This window comes from Nycticebus coucang, chromosome 20, assembly GCF_027406575.1.
Source record: "Nycticebus coucang isolate mNycCou1 chromosome 20, mNycCou1.pri, whole genome shotgun sequence".
In the NCBI taxonomy this organism is placed as follows: domain Eukaryota; kingdom Metazoa; phylum Chordata; class Mammalia; order Primates; family Lorisidae; genus Nycticebus; species Nycticebus coucang.
The window spans coordinates 48297060-48313525 of NC_069799.1; the positions used below are offsets into that span (position 1 = coordinate 48297060).

Genomic DNA, 16466 nt, shown 5'->3' on the forward strand with positions numbered 1-16466 from the left:
TGCAATACTTCCCTCAATGACTTCTTGGAATTTTGGGAACAATTTTAAGGTTCTCCAATGAATTTTTTTTTTCTTGAGAATTAGCTCCTAAGAAAGAGCAACGAGGGGTGTTTTGTTTTTCTCTTTTTTAACTTGAAAAAAGACAGAACGTACATACTGCTTTACAACTGTTGGCTATCAGACTTGCAGTCTTCTTGAAGGTCTTTTCAAGGTAGTGTGTGAATCTTTCGTTTTCATTTTCTTTTGACCCTAGCTGAAGAAATTCACCTATAAAGAAGGAAAGGGTCGTTTGAGATGTGGTTTGATTGCCCGGCTAAATACTAGGACTGATTAAAACAGAAGAAAAGTCAGCATCAACCTACCACGCACCAAATCTTCGATAACTTGGGTTAAAATAGGTATAACAGTTGTATTTCCGATTCGTGCCAGGGCTATAGATGCCGCAGAAAGAATTAAATCTCCAGCAAGCACTGCCTAGAAAAGGGGGAAAAACCTTTCAGAGAAAAGGATCAGTGCGATGGGACCGATGATGAAGCCGAGCTGGCAGAAGATAAATACAGACTGGAGGAAGGCTCAGCAAGTTGTTTCCCTTTTCTCAGCAGGATTATATAATAATCGATCACAGACATGGGACAGTGTTTAAACTGGACTGGCTCTCAGGAGATGGCCTTGTCTATCTCTTGATATCACAGCTGAAGAAATCACTGCCTGGGGTGGGACAGCAGCCTCCCCACAATCCCCACCAAAATGTAGCTGCCCTGGGCTTAGCTGCACTGCAACATCTGCTCTCCCATAAACCATGCTGCTGTGCCTTTTTTCTACTTACTGTTTTCTGCTCAAAAAGTCCTTCCCTTTCCTCACTTAGCATACTCATTTGCACAGTCAGGTCGGATGCCACCTCCGAGAAGTCTCCCCTGATCCCTCAGTCTGGGGAGATGCCTCTCTTCTGTGTGAGCACGTCACCCCGTGCCACCACACTTTGCACCCCAAACAGCGATGTCCAAATTACTGCACTCTCAGAGGCTGCAGACTAGGAGTCTAGTACCTAGTGCACCCTAGCACGTGGCACAGTTTTTTTCAATGAGAACTAAATCAAGGAATTTGGGCTCCAAGTTCAGTGTTCTCTGCACTATATTACACTGCTCCTCATTTCTAGCCAAAACATCTTTCTCACTGAACTCTAGGTAATCAGTATTTTCCCAATCTTTTGATTGCAAGTGGACATCCCCAGCGTATAGCAACTACTTACAAATTACTGTATATGTAGATGTTGAGTACATACTTACAAGCTTGTTTTATACATTATGACATATAGTACACACATATATATTTACCCCCTACATCATTAGCAGCTCAGGGTTCAGATCAATGGGCCTTTACCTCTTTCTTCTCCTGGCCCTGGGGACCCTGAATACCAAACATTTCACCACATGCAACTGAAGCCATAAGACTGTGGACAGCTAGCAGTGAGGAGTTAAAGGAAGAAAGGGCTGGGGAACCCGGACCAGGGTAACAATGACTCATGGACAGGGCCAGGCGTGAGTGGAGTTTATACCAATAACACAGTATTTGTGTCATAAAAAGGCAGGGGCCTGGTGAGCAGCCCTGTCAAGAGCTGAACGAGGCAGGTGAGGCGGCACACATGTCCTTGACCTGCCCGCAGAAAGAGGTCCCACAGCAGCAGCGGCAGACACAGAGGGCACTTGCCGAGAGAAGACATCATTTGTTCCCTGTCCAAGGGCTCCAAATAAGCCCTTAGGACTGGCACTGCCTGAAAATGGACACAGTGGAGTGCAGGGCTGAATCACAAAGTTACCCAAGTCTTCTCCAAAACAAAACTTCATTCTCTTTTTGCCAACATTCTGATGAACAGAATTCTGTCCATAGGACATACAATCTTTTAATCTCAAATTTAAAACAAATGGCATATAAATGAAATTGTGGGACTCAATTTCACAGCAAAGTCATTTTAAACAAAACTGTGAAGATAATGGACATATATATTTCTTCTTTGAGTAAGAAAAAGTGACAAGGGACCAGGTACTATAAATGTGGAAGGGAGAGGTGGCCGAGAGAAGGTGAGTTATGTTTGCTCTTCCTGCTGGGCAAGTTGGTCCTTGGAAGAATGTGTGGGGTAGTGGACACACCTGTGTTCAAAAGGCCTCTACGTCTTCATTTTTATCGATTCAACTTTATGAACCAAACTCACTTATAGAGCTTCTATTTCAAAAGGTAAAATTTCCACAGTAGAACAGCATTACTTCGGGGGTTTTCGTTCTTTTTTTTTTAGTTTTATTTATTTGCTTTGACACTAACATGTGGCAGTCAGTCAACAAATGTTTTAAGAATCTAATCCAAATCTGAGTAGTCTAAGCCCAAAGTAAAATGTATGTATGATTCTCCATGAAATACTCTGTAGACACCCATGAAAATACCATTCCTTAAAGCCAAAGGAATTCTATATAAAAGTGTAAAAAATGAGAATTACTAAATTAGAGTTATTTTCCTATGGTATTTTCTTTTATCTATCAAATCTTTTTTTTTAATTTAAAAGATTATATTTGAGCATATACAGACATTACTTTTCAATGATAAAAATCGAAATAACAAATTACCATCCAAAAACCCTGTGATTTTGCAAGAAAGATTAAAAGAAAGAACCAAAAAGAAACATACCTTCTTTTCACCCCAGATCTTATTAACTGTGTGTTTTCCTCTTCGAGAACTTGCATCATCAATAACATCATCATGAACCAGACTAGCAGTGTGGATCATTTCTGCAATTAAGGCTATGGAACGCTGGCTGGCTTGCACATCTCTAATTAACAGAAAGCAATGCTTTTTAACAGACGCCACCTAGAACCTTCTCAGCAATCACCTTGTGAAAACTGGACAGAGGATCTAGGACAAAGAATTTCATTTCTCTAAGAGAAACTGTATAAAAACTTTGGCTTCCCTACAGAGCCATTTTTACCATTTGAAGAACATTTAAGAAATTACACGAGAAACTCTGCTAAGACTTCATGGACTCCACATTAAGAAACAATTTGTGGCTGGGCGCAGCGGCTCAAGCCTGTAATCCCAGCATTCTGGGAGGCTGAGGTGGACGGATTCCTTGAGCTTAGGAGTTTGAGATCAGCCCGAGCAAAGGGAAACCCCATCTCAACTAAAAATAAAAAAACTAGCAGGGCGTGGTGGCAGGCGCCTACAGTCCCAGCTACTCAGGGGGCTAAGACAAGAGGATCCCCAGAGCTTAAGAGTTTGAGATTGCTGTGTGCTATGACCCCATGGCACTCTCTCCCCAGAGTGGAGGAAGAAAAAAAAAAAGGAAAAAAGAAATAGAATTTGTATAATTAACAAAATAAGGGTAAACACCTCAGAAGTCTGGCCATTAAGCCAAAGAATTATCTGTATAGTAGTGGTCTGAGTCAGCCATTCAAGGTTATAATTAAAAGGTTACAATTAAATTTCAGGAGTGAATGGGGAAGATTTTTTAAAAAGTGTATTAAAGAACTGTCATGATGTTCAAAGCTTCCAATACTGTCTTAAATGTTTAACATAGTATAGCAATCTCAATAAGCAAGATAGAATGTTTATAAAAACTTTCTTCCAATTCATATTTAACCTTTGCATTAGAAATTTAAACTTTATTTCTGAAGCTTAACACAAAGTGTAAAATAACAAAGAAAATACAGTATGTAAATGTGAACTTCACAGTTGAAAGAGAATGTCCCCAGTTTCTTTTTAATCATTACCACAATAACTATCTTGAGAACGTTTAAAAACGAAATTTCCAGAAAATCAAAGTGGGGAAATAACCATTGAATTTTTGGAACCTAACTTAAACACAAAAGCTTACTTCTCAACTATCACTAGGTTAGTTAGAGGGAGGGGGAAAAAAGCAAGAGGGATATTTGAAGTAAGACTTTTTCTTTAAAAATCTAAGCTGGTCTGAACATGTTGGCTCATGCCTGTAATCCCAGCACTCTGTCAGGTTGGGAGGAGGGAAGATCCCTTGAGGCCAGAAGTTCAAGACCAACCCCTGCTGTAGCAAAACCCCGTCTCTGTAAAAAATAAAAAATAAATAAAAATTCTAATTTGAACATCTGCACAAATTAATGCTTATTATGATTCCTTAGACCCAACAGAAAGTAATGACAAATGAAGTTTCACTACATAAAGCAAGGTGGAATTTAACTACAGACACTAAATCAGCAGGAGATCTTCTGATTTTGCTTTAAATACAAATTTTAAAACATGATGCGTTGCCAGAAACCTTTTACATTAGATCTAATCCTTAGACTCTTCCAGCTGCTTTCAGTCTGGCAATCATTAAGAAGTGCTACTCTTTATTAATATTTCACAACTGTATTGATAATACTTCCAGATCACAACAGATTCTTCTAGGGGGGGAGAAAATAAAATAAAAGCAAGATGATTTATACATTTGTCAAGGGACAAATTATCACATAAAACCGGTCTGGGAAAATAGAGGTTTCAGTGGCTTTTAAGAGCTTGCTCTTGAACCCCTTGGTAAGGTACTGGGACCTTCCTTGTCTGAGGACGCTTAAATAGTTTTCAGGCCATTTTCTAGGCCATATCTTCTTCCAGTTGAATGCTCATGAAAAGAGATTTTTGCAGTTTTTTTTTTTAAAGGAATATATTCTCAAGGGAATTTCAATCTAATATAATACACGCTTCCTACTATTAGTAGTAGAACTTACCTTAAAACAACTGTTAAGGCCTCTGGCCTTTCTCATGCATTCAAAAGCTGGGCAGCACTTCCATTAGCACAAATTATGTCAGCAGACAGAGGCTCCTGCTGGGAAGCTGCAGTGAAATGGCAGCGCTCACTGAGACACTAGTTTTTTGTTTTTTATAAAAAAATAATTCGAAGCTACTAAAACAAAGATCTCACAAACTATTTTCAAATTTTATAGACTTCTAGATATGCATATAAAAATGTCATTTTGCGTGGCAAAAAAACAGAAAATCGGGATTCTTGCTTAGAATGTTAGTAGATGCTGTGACACAGCCTTTGCGTACACAAATACCGTATTTTAGATGCTTCGTTTTTTTTTTTTTTCTTTTTTGCAGGTTTTGGCCGGGGCTGGGTTTGAACCCGCCACCTCCAGCATATAGGGCCGGCGCCCTACTCCTTAGAGCCACAGGTGCCGCCCAGATGCTTCATAATTTTATCTGATGTATTTTTTCCTATGCAATGCAGCTTTAATGTGTGTCAGCGTCTATCTTGAAAATTCTGCTCCTGCTCACCCATAACATAATGGTGGGACAGATGAGCGATTGACAGAGTACAGACAAACCTCATACTGTCTTTAATAAACAGAATGACTGTCATACTAGAAAAAATTCTTTTTCCTTGGGGCCACGGTGTATTATTTGGTCAACACAGGTCAAGAGACGTTGCGAGATACTTATGTTTCACGAGGCCCCAAGCTTAAAACTAGCGTAAGTTAAATACAACTCACATAGCACTTAACGTGTTAAGATGAAACCGCCAAAGCGCCACACTGAGTCGTGCCTTTAAAAAGCTGGGCACTGTTTGTACTCGCTGCCGTGAAAGAGCTGCCACACTTTCCCAGCTCCCGGGAGAGGTGACAGGCAAGCAGAAGAAGATGTGGCCCTTCGTCTCGAAATTTAGCTGGGTCCTCTGTAGTTCACACCTACAAGACTCTGCTGTCATCTCTCAAGCCCCTCTGGACATTTCTTTCTCCCCTTCGTTAGATTAAAAACATCTTTTTATAATGAAGAATTTCAAACATACATAAAAATAAATGAAACAATATGACTTCCCACACATAAACACTTAGCTGACATGTTATTTATTTCTTTTATTTTATTTTATTTTTTGCAGTTTCTGGCTGGGTTTGAACCCACCACTTCCGGCATATGGGGCCAGCGTCCTACCCCTTTGAGCCACAGGTACCATCCAGCTTACATGTTATTTTTAAAAATAGTTTCGCCTGGCTGTGAGCTATGGTGATGCCATGGCATGCTACCCAAGGCAACACAGTGAGACTCTGGTCTCAGGAAAAAAAAAATAGTTTTACCCCCTTCTCGCTAATACATAATGTGAAGTTTTTTGTTTTTTTTTTTTTTGCAGTTTTTGGCCAGGGTTGGGTTTGAACCCGCCACCTCTGGCTTATGGGGCTGGCACCCTACTCCTTTGAGCCACAGGTGCCGCACAATGTGAAGTTTTAAACAAACTGGAAGTAAATCCCCAGTGTGGAAGGTTGCAGTGTGGAATCCACATCAAAAGTGCGAGGAGGAGGTATCACTCTCAAAGCAGGGGATGCCTCTGAGCTCAAAGTTACAGGCCACCGTCCCTGGTCCCTGCCTGTTCGCCTTCATCAACTTTGTTTTCTTTTGAGACAGGGTCTCACTCCATCGCCCTGGGTAGTGTGCGATGGCCTCATAGCTCACAGCAAGCTCAAACTCTTGGGCTTTAAGCAAGCCCTTTGCCTCAGCCTCCTGAGCAACTGGGACCACAGGTGCCCATGGCAATGCCCAGCTAGTTTTTCTATTTTTGGTAGAGATGGGTCTCATTCTGGCTCAGACTGGTCTCAAATTCCTGAGCTCAAGTGATCCTCCTGCCTTGGCCTCCCAGAGTGCTGGGATTATGTGTGTGAGCCACCACGCCTGGCCCAACTCCACAAACTTAAGGCAGCACACCAGGCTCAGAATGAACTTTCTTTGGTGAGAATGGCAGTTTTCAAAAGCTTGATGGCAAAAGTCACAGATATGTTAGCTATTTTAATACTAAGAGAAAAGAACTGACATCCGAAAGTAGTAGCTCTTGAAGACCTTCCGATTTAGCTACAGATGAAATGGATACCTGCAAAGTTGCATTGTAAGTGGTGCAAGGTTCATAATACTGTCTGTCTTCCTGCTACCTGAGAACCATCACAGAAGCTTCCGAATCGTGGGGTATGTGCAGAGTGATACCTGCTCCTCTTACTTTAATGATATCGTGAATCTACAACTTTTTCTACTTGTTCTGTACAGAAGGGCTTCTGCACAGAAGCCAGGGTGCTCTGCAATAATGCACCCTCTGGTTTTTTCAAATAAGGTATACGGGTAACAAGCGTAGAAGCCGATTTCTTTGCAGAAAGAATTGGCCTCCTCCTGGTGAGGTGGGTGCTGAAAAGGGCATGCACACTAGGCCCACCAGCCCTACAGCCCTATAGCTCTCACTGCTGTTCTTATGCTTGACCTTGAGCTACGGAATGAAGACATCTGCTCATCAAAATGTCCCTTATTATAGGTTGCATTTCAAAGATATATTTTAATAGAGCATCAAAAGTGCCATGTCTGCAGTGGCTCAGGCCTATATTCCTAGCACTCGGAAAGGCTGAGGAAGGGGGACCACTTGAGCGCAGGTGTTTGAGAGCAGCCTGAGTATCACGACCCTATCTTTACCAAAAATAGAAAAGCTATCTGGGTGCAGTGGTGTGTAGTACCTGTAGTCCCAGCCACTCGGGAGGCCTGGGCAGGAGGATCCCTCAGGCCCAGGAGTTTGAGCTACGACACCACCACTGCACTCTAGCCAGGGCGGCAGAATGAGACTGTCTGAAAAAGACAAAAAAGTGCTGTCTTCTGGATGAAAGACAAAAACACTTCTTTTGGCAGCGACCTTCCTGCCTATCCCATAAACAGTAGCAGCAGGTGGTTCATGTGATTCAGAACACACAGAAGCCAGGAATGGTTCTAGAATCATCAATGGCCTGACCTTTGGAATCATTTAAGAGACTTGGTGCTTAATGATGGTTTTGTTACATCCTTCCAGGGTAGGCTTTGGTAATTTCCTCAGTATTTATAGAGCTATAGAAGTTACCTCCTCTGAATATAAGATTTTTATCACGCTTGGACCCGTAACCTATTATTTATTGTGACAACCGGGCCATTGAATGATCCAGTCCAGCTTTGAAAACAAGATGAGTGGGATTCAACACCACTTGACTGTTTGCACAATCGAGATCAAGAGAATCGCACAGAATGTAACTTGGGCGGCCTTGTGATCCTGGTCTTTGGCAATGACAGTGACTTTCCAGCACTGGGAGAGTTTCACAGAGGAATGGATGGTGCCAAATCCAGGTGTCAATGCTAACAAGAGGTCCCTTTAGTGAGGGTGCTGAGTAGGATGGGTCTGGCTTATTTAGCTGTTGGGCATAGCTGTGCTATAAGCAATGAGTAGAGCAATTTTATAGACATCTATTTATTCAAAAGCTCTTTTTCGATCTGGATTCTTTGATTAGTCCTGGCCTATAGTTACTTTAGGTTTTGCTGAACTGTTACAAGTTGGGTTCTCCAGGAAGCAGACGAAGTTAAAACATATAGGATGCTTGCTCAGTGGTGATCCACACCCCAGGGCAGGGAGGAAACAGGACGGGGCAGAGGGAAAAGCTGATCTGCAATGCAGAGTCTTTGAAAGCCTGATGTCCCCAGTGCACTCTGACGCTAGAACAGCCCTTCATTTGTCAGTCGCTGGACGCTAGCTGACTCAAGAAGAGGCATGGGGCAAGGTGAAGGGATTCTTTTTTTTTTTTTAGAGACAGAGTCTCACTTTATGGCCCTCCGTAGAGTGCCATGGCATTACACAGCTCACAGCAACCTCCAACTCCTGGGCTTAAGCGATTCTCTTGCCTCAGCCTCCCAAGCAGCTGGGACTACAGGCGCCCGCCACAACGCCCGGCTATTTTTTGGTTGCAGTTTGGCCAGGGCCGGGTTTGAACCCGCCACCCTCGGTATATGGGGCCGGCGCCTTACCGACTGAGCCACAGGCGCCGCCCGGGTCTTAAGCTTTTCAAGACCATTTGCCCTTTGAGAATCTATTACAAGCCACAGAAACTTGTTCTCAGAAAAATGCAAACATGCAAACAATTTTACACACAACTTCAAGGGATTTACACACCCCCATAACTCCCATGCACCTCAGGTTAAGAGCTCCCAGTGAAGTATCTAGAAGGGAACTGAAAAGCTTAATAGGTAGACGCCCCCCTTTACTCTCTCATCTGTTCTATTCTGTTTTCTCAATACCCCCTCCAAGGTTCTGTGTCTAAAATTCCCTAGTTAATACACACCTCGGAAGGAAAATGTCTGATCAGCCTCATAGGAACCATTAAACTCAGATTGTCAAGCAATAAAGCCATCCCTCTCAATCCTGCCATTACCAGGAAGCAAGCACACCAAGTTCAGGAACAAGTTCTGGTGCCACAGGGGAAGGAGCCTTTGGTGGCACCAGATGACACACGGGCTGTGTGGTCCCGCTCCTGAATCTTTACTCTTTCTCTCTATTGCACTCAGCCCTTCTCAGCAAGTAAAATCCCTAGTGACTAATGGTTCAGCTCTCCAGAAGCCCCGGCCCCTTCTTAATTGGCTGTTACCCAGCATGGATGTAACAGCTACCCTGTTTCCCCAAAAATAAGACAGTGTCTTATTTTAAGGTGTGCTCCCAAATATGTGCTAGGTCTTATTTTCAGGGGACGTCTTATCTTCCCTGTAAGTAGGTCTTACTTTTGGAGGATGTCTTATTTTCGGGGAAACAGGGTAGATAACAGTCCTTTAAGAGCCCGATCCGTAGCGGGGCAACTACCTTTATTGAAGCAGTAAGTATTCTCAGGGGCTGGAGCTTGGAGAATAATCCTGTTAAGGTTCTGTACTGCCCAAATACACGCCATGGATCACCAGTCTTGTCCCCACGCCTGCCACTGCTTCTGCGCTATTACTTTCATAAGCCCCGCTCAATCACTTAGAGAGAGAACTAAGCTGTGTGCTAAAAATGCCCTGGAGAGGGCAGTACTGAGCACATTAGTTAAACTAGCTCTGCCTTTTCTATTGTATTTTCCCATGTTTTTTGCAACCAACAGTTTGTACATTTTTTGTAAAGCAGACTGAAAAAACTTTCAACCACGGGGATAAGGACTGAGAGAGGATTTAAAGCGGTGAAGAATATTTTCCTTCCTATATTATCTCTCAGGGTAATGAACTGTATTATGTATGAATCTAAGAAATTGAAAATATAACAACACTCTCTAAAACAGTGGTCCTTAACCAGAGGCGATTTTGTGCCTCATGCGACACTTGGCAGTGTTACCAGCTAGGGGGCAGCTAGTGGTTTAGCTAGGGATGCTTTTAAACATTCTATAAGACACAGGACAGCCCCCAAGTTCCCCATAAAGAATAATGTGGCCAAAAACATGAGTAGTGCCAAGGCTCAAAAACTCTGCTCTAGACCAGGTGAGATGTATTTCGAGGTTGCTTCAGAGGGAGTGTTTCTACTGCTCTCCCTTCCAGGTAAAGTGAAAGTGGTCCTGATGAGGGTTAAAGGTCACAGCCAGAGGCTGCACTGCCTTGCTCAAAATATACTGTGGGCTCTTCGCAAGGCCCAGTTTAAGTAGGCGTGGTGCAACATGCTGCCCATGGTCGGGTACAGGAGCAGAGCAACTACAGTTAACAATAATGCACTGTGTACTTCAAATTAGTGTTTACTGTCAAATAACTACAGAGTGCAACTGGAATGTTTCTAACCCAAAGGAATGATAAATGCCTGAGGTGATGGATACCTGATTGCCCTGATTTGATATTAACACACTGTATGCCTGTATCACAGGTGTCCCACAAATATGTACAACTCTTATACATCCATAGTTCCTAAAAAAAAAAAAGCAATGGCGGGAAGGATGGAATTAGGAAGACTGCTGCATTAGGTAAGGGGGAAAATCCTTTTTCCTTTTAAGATTTCCCTAATACCGAAATATTACAGTTGTCTTAATATTTAAAAAAATTTTACAGGCCGGGTGCAGTGGCTCATGCCTGTAATCCTGGCACTCTGGGAGGCAAAGGTGGGTAGATTGCTTGAGCTCAGGAGTTCAAGACCAGCCTAAGCAAGAGCAAGACCGCATCTCTAAAGCTAGCTGGGCACTGTGGCGGGTGCCTGTAGTCCCAGCTACTCAGGAAGCTGAGGCAAGTGAACCCCTTAAGCCCAAAACTCTGAGGTTGTTGTGAGCTGTGACACCAGGCACTGTACCCAGGTGACAAGGTGAGACTGTCTCAAAAAAAAAAAACCCAGAAAAACCTTTTTTATAGATATTTGAAACTTACAAGTTGCGGACCAGTTGTTAAGATGTCTTCTTTAGAGAAAATTTCTCTTTTGCATGATCGGAAGGTCACACCAGGGTATGTGTCGCCCAGAAGAACAGTGCACCTACCCACTTTACAACAATTGACCTTTGGACTAAAGGCCCCATGTGTACAAGGATTAAATGTATCCACACATCCTAGTATTCTTTACTTCCTAACAAGAAAACTAAATTTGGCTCTTAACATTTTGCTAAAATGTTGATGTGCAGCTAAAGTTGTTCTTCAATGGAAAAGTCTGGAAAAGGAAGACAGCCCGAGTCCAGAGTGCCTTTAGTGACTCGAACTCTGAATCTACACATCGCAAGTGAATTCTCGGATATATGCTACTTCTTCAGTGGGAAGGGAAACAGTAACCCCAGGATGAAAGAATTTCCCAAAGGAAGCCCCAATAGAGGAGAGAAAAGACAACTCACCGGGAGTTATTATGATGGATGTTACATGCTCGGGCCATTAGCACCACAATAATTGGTCGAAAGGCTTTTCCTTTTCCATCAAAGTAGTACTCACACATTTCCTTAAGTTCGGTTGTAGATATGAGCAGTTCCTGAAATAAAGTTGCTGTGTCAACATGGCATTGTAATTGCACAGAGGGGCAACAGGGTTTCTTTGACAAAACTCTGGTTTGATTTCAGCGTATTCGTTTCAATTGAGGACTTTAACACTCAGGGGGGCAAAGCTCCAAAGCTGTGAGGCCACACATCTGGCTGCCCAGAGGCTGGGACATAACAATGCCAGGCTCGCCCCGAGGGACCTGCACACTGGACCAGGAACAGCTACTTGGACCACTGACAGCCTCAGACACCCAGAGATGGAGAAGGAGGGGCGAGAAAGCACCAAGTAGCCCAGAGACTGGACAAAGAAAGGAACAGAGTCTGGTCGGCAGCCTGGAAGATGAAGGGTGGAGGAGAAAGGCGGGGCAGGTGGGAGCCAGTGGCCTGTAGAGCCCAGGAGGCAGGTGGGCATGTCTGGGGAGGGCAGCAAAGCTGCTGGTTGGAGGCAGGAAGATGGTGAGCTGGTGGCCGGGGAGAAGAAGCAGGGATCAGTCGCTGTGGCTTGGCCTTTATTCAGTAAAACACACTTTAAAGGTTCACAAAGAAGGTGTAAGGTGTGGCCAACCTGATTTTGAGAAGCTTATAATTAAGCTGGGAAGACAAAAATTTTCTTTTTTTTTTTTTTTTTTGTAGAGACAGAGTCTCACGGTACCGCCCTCGGGTAGAGTGCTGTGGCGTCACACGGCTCACAGCAACCTCCAACTCTTGGGCTTACGCGATTCTCTTGCCTCAGCCTCCGGAGCAGCTGGGACTACAGGTGCCCGCCACAACACCCGGCTATTTTTCTGTTGCAGTTTGGCCAGGGCTGGGTCCGAACTCGCCACCCTCGGCATATGGGGCCGGCGCCCTACTCAGTGAGCCACAGGCGCCGCCCGACAAAAATTTTTTTCTTAAATACGAGGTATGACTAATACAGTGGGAGCCTAAACAGTGCTGTACATAAATACGTAGAACCTCTATAGTTGCCCACCTCCCACACTGACAACCTCCTTAAGTAGACCTAATTTTTTTTTTTTTTTGAGACAGAGTTTCACTCTGTTGCCTGGGTGGAGTGCCATGGCATCATCGCTCACAGCAACCTCAAACTCTTGGGCTCAAGTGATTCTCTTGCTTCAGCTTCCCAAGTAGCTAGGACTATAGGCACCTGCCCCAATGCCTGGCTAGTTTCCTGTTTTCAGTAGAGACGAGTTATCGCCCTTGCTCAGGTTGGTCTAAAAACTCCTGAGCTTAAGCAATCCACCCACCTTGGTCTCCCAGAGTGCTAGGATTACAGGTGTGAGCCACCAGCCTGGCCCAAGTTGACCTAATTTTTATAGACTAGTAAAACGTGTACTTAGCAGGACGGTAGGCCTAGTTCCTTATGTTGACCACCTCCGTATGTTGACCAGTTCGTTATAGTCCTTTGGGTGGTCAACTTACAGAGGTTCTACTGTATATTAAAAGTTCAGAGAAGAAGTACTGCTCAATGCAGGCTAAATAACCCAAATATTTCATAGAGGTAAGTCTGACCAGGGGTCTGAAGGATAAGCAGGACTTTGATGGATGAAGAGAAGGGAGAACCTTCCAGGTGATGGGTGTGTTTGTCCTACGTGGGTCCTTACACATTTTGAGATACACAAAATCAAGAAACATAAAATCCGCACGGATGACAAAAATCGAGAAATGTAAAATCTGCGTGGACAAAAACAAATGAAGGCCTCCCAGCAACACTGGTAAGCTGAGCAAGGTGACCCTTGCATGGGTGCATCAGAAAGGATGCTGTTGACTAAGTTTCTTGGAGGTGAAATAATGGACTATAACACAGTCTGTCTCAAAATTTTTGTAGTGACCCACACATCTGCTGTTCCAGGATGTGCTCGACTGGATCAGAGCTGATACACTGGAAGCCAAGCATGGGCCCTCAGGCAGGCACGGGTTCCTGTTATTCATTCACCAAATCACCATAATCAGTGCCAAGCACTGTAATAAACACGGAGGTCACCAGGGTCCAGAGAGCTCGGCGTCTAGGGAGGGAGAAGTAAAGCAGCTATCGCACTTTACACGCTCCAGGGTGACAGGCAAGGTACTGTCACCAAGGTAAGTATAGTCACCCTGGGAGCACAAAGGGGAGCCTCTGGCTCAGCAGATAAGGGGAAAAGAACCAGAATAGAGAGGACAAGGTGCACGGGAGTGCCCTGGCCTTGGGCTGTGAGCACCGGAGGCAAGAGACAGGTGGACATGGAGGGGATGGCCAGGGATGAGGCCAGGATCCTTCTCATGCACCTGGGTGGCATTTTCAAGGAGCTACAGTGCTAAGGTTGAGTAACTGTAGCTTTGAGCACTGTAGTTTGAGTAACTGCAGTGCTAAGTTTGAGATAGTCAGGGACGCTCCCCAGAGTTGCAGGAGGCACAACTCAATCCAGAGCAAAGAGATCATCAAGGAGAGGTATGGGCATTCAGGGGACACAGCGGGAGGCAGGGCGGGGCAGAACTACAGGGCTGGGGTGCAGAGTACGGACTGAACAGTGGCCTGAAGGTGAGGAGGAGGAAAGCGGGGCAGCCAAGTGAACCTGAGGAGGGGCCGTGGTCAACAGAGTCCAGTGTTCAGGGGAGTAACACATCTCTTGGGGACGGGACACAATTACAAGAGGGACTTTACCTAACAAATGCAATCAGTGTAACCTGGTTTTGTACCCTCAAGGAATCCCCAACAATAAAAAAATAAACAAATAAAACAAAACAGTGTCTGGTGTTTACTAAGGTCAAAGAAGAGAAGAGCAGCGAAGTGTCCACTGGATTTAGCACAAAGAAGCTACTGGTGACCTGCGCAAAAGCAATTTCAGTGGAGAGGCCAGAAAGGAAGCCACAGTGCCCAGGAGGCATCAACCCAAAGGGGCAAGAGAGAACAGAGGCAGAGGAGGCTGTAATGGAAGGGAGGGGGTGAGGAACGGGTCAGGGCCTGGGCCTTCTAGAAATGAACAACCCGGAGCGTCCCCAATGGATACAACAGACATTGCCAGGGAGAGTTTGTGGAGCAAGGACAGGAGGCAGGCAACTGCTAGAGGGCTTCCTAAGAGACGGAGAGCAAAGGGACTGTCCCTGGAGAGGAAAGGGACATTACTGCCCTGAGGCGGGAGGAAAGGAGGCCAGCACGGAGAGGGCACCGACAAGCTTGTCCATGGAGACAGAGCAGGCACGCACCCAGGGAGCTCGTCCCCTCCATGGCCTCCGCTCCGTCTGGGAAGCAGGGAAGTGGTCCAGCCAGTGCCCCCAGGACTTGAGGGGAAAAATGGGGAACTCTGAAAAGGGGGAGGAAGCCGACAAGGGCACGCGGACACTTCTGGACAGCGATTCAGAATCCACGATGAGGTGGGGAGCCACTGAAGTTTGGGGAGAAACAGGTCAAAGAAAAGGGGAAAATGAAGAAAGCCGTATTTGTGGCAGTGCGTCCACGACATTCAGAATCAGACGAGAAGCCAGTAGTAGGCGTCACAGGGAGGTGAGGGATATGAAGAGGAAGGTGAGGTAACTCTGCGGACAAGTCTGTGCTACCTGCATCACTTGCCCCATTTCCCAGCGCGGCAGTTCCCTCTTTCTGAAGAGCAACACGTATTGTGTTTTCCAGACTGCCTGGTACTAGGCTGCACACGGTTCCTCAAGAAACTTCTGAAACTTGATGCATCCCAGTCAAAGTTGCAATGGCATTGCACAGGGCTGAAGACCTGTACTATTCTTGCATAAACCCAACCCTTCACTATGTTTTAGTAAATGAAATCATTGAAATGTTCATTCACAGCAGAATCCAAAAAACCTCACCTTTCTTATGTCCTCGTATAGACCTTTCAAGTCTCTCCAACCCAGTTTGAAAGGATCGGTGTATTTCTCACCACTCTGTGTTCTACCGTAACAGTAGGCTGGCGGCGTGGTGTGATGAAACCTGAGAACAGCAGAAACGCACATCACTTCATTTTTAAGTCGGTTTTGAAAAAAACCGACACAGACAGAAGCACAGGAGAGTCAGAAGATGGAAAGTTAAGCCAGAATACTTGCTGGACATTAAGTCCGAATCTTGAAAAGATCGCTTACAATTTAGAGAAATTATATAGAGAATTCTGTACTTGTTAAATGACGTTACCATTTTTAGAAACAGGACCTTGAGAACCCACAAGAATCAAAGAAATATTAAGCTATGTTTCCTTCCTCATTAATATAGTGGTGAGTAAAAAAAAAAAGAAAATAGAAATAAAATAAACTGTTTCCTGTGTTCTGCATTGAGTTCAAATTTTATCCTATTCCTATTTTTAGAAAAGACAGAGATCACAAAACAGAAATTGGGGCACTTAAACAACGTAATAAATTCTTTGGCCTAGCCCACTACGCTTTAAAATAGAAATTTATTGGCACCATGATTAATAATTTTAGTAGTTGCAGTATGGATTATAAACTTACCGTGATATACTATGTACATTTGGAAATGCAGATATTAAACACTTCGCAAGATGAAAACAGGGCATCTATAAAATAAAGGTATCAAGAAACATATAAGAAAGGATATTCCTGAAAAACCTGTTTGTAACATTAGAGGATTAAAAAAACCCAGAATTCATAATATACACTTTATCTTTTCATCACCCACGTTTGGGTAGACTGCTCCCTTCCACCTATTTGAGTTTTGGTAAGTGTTATTTCCGTAAGTGTTGACCAGTAAGTATCGACCAATTAGTTCTGATCTAATAGTGAAGATATGAGGTGTTTGTTTTTCCATTCTCATGTTAC

General features: G+C 44.1%; 1 protein-coding gene across 3 annotated transcripts in view; it reads right to left on the reverse strand.

Annotated features, from left to right (window-relative positions):
- PDSS1 (decaprenyl diphosphate synthase subunit 1) overlaps window positions 1–16466 on the reverse strand; it is a 39716-nt gene that overhangs the window by 17807 nt on the left and 5443 nt on the right. For 2 of the 3 annotated variants that reach the window (XM_053573165.1, XM_053573167.1), the window contains exons 2-7: window positions 16140–16204; window positions 15507–15627; window positions 11574–11704; window positions 2677–2818; window positions 363–474; window positions 158–267 (exon numbers count right to left, since the gene is read on the reverse strand). In XM_053573165.1, the coding sequence (XP_053429140.1) occupies window positions 158–267; window positions 363–474; window positions 2677–2818; window positions 11574–11704; window positions 15507–15627; window positions 16140–16204 (681 nt within the window). Of the gene's footprint in view, window positions 1–153; window positions 268–362; window positions 475–2676; window positions 2819–11573; window positions 11705–15506; window positions 15628–16139; window positions 16205–16466 lie in introns of all 3 variants that reach the window. The other variant, XR_008376286.1, reaches the window with a different exon arrangement.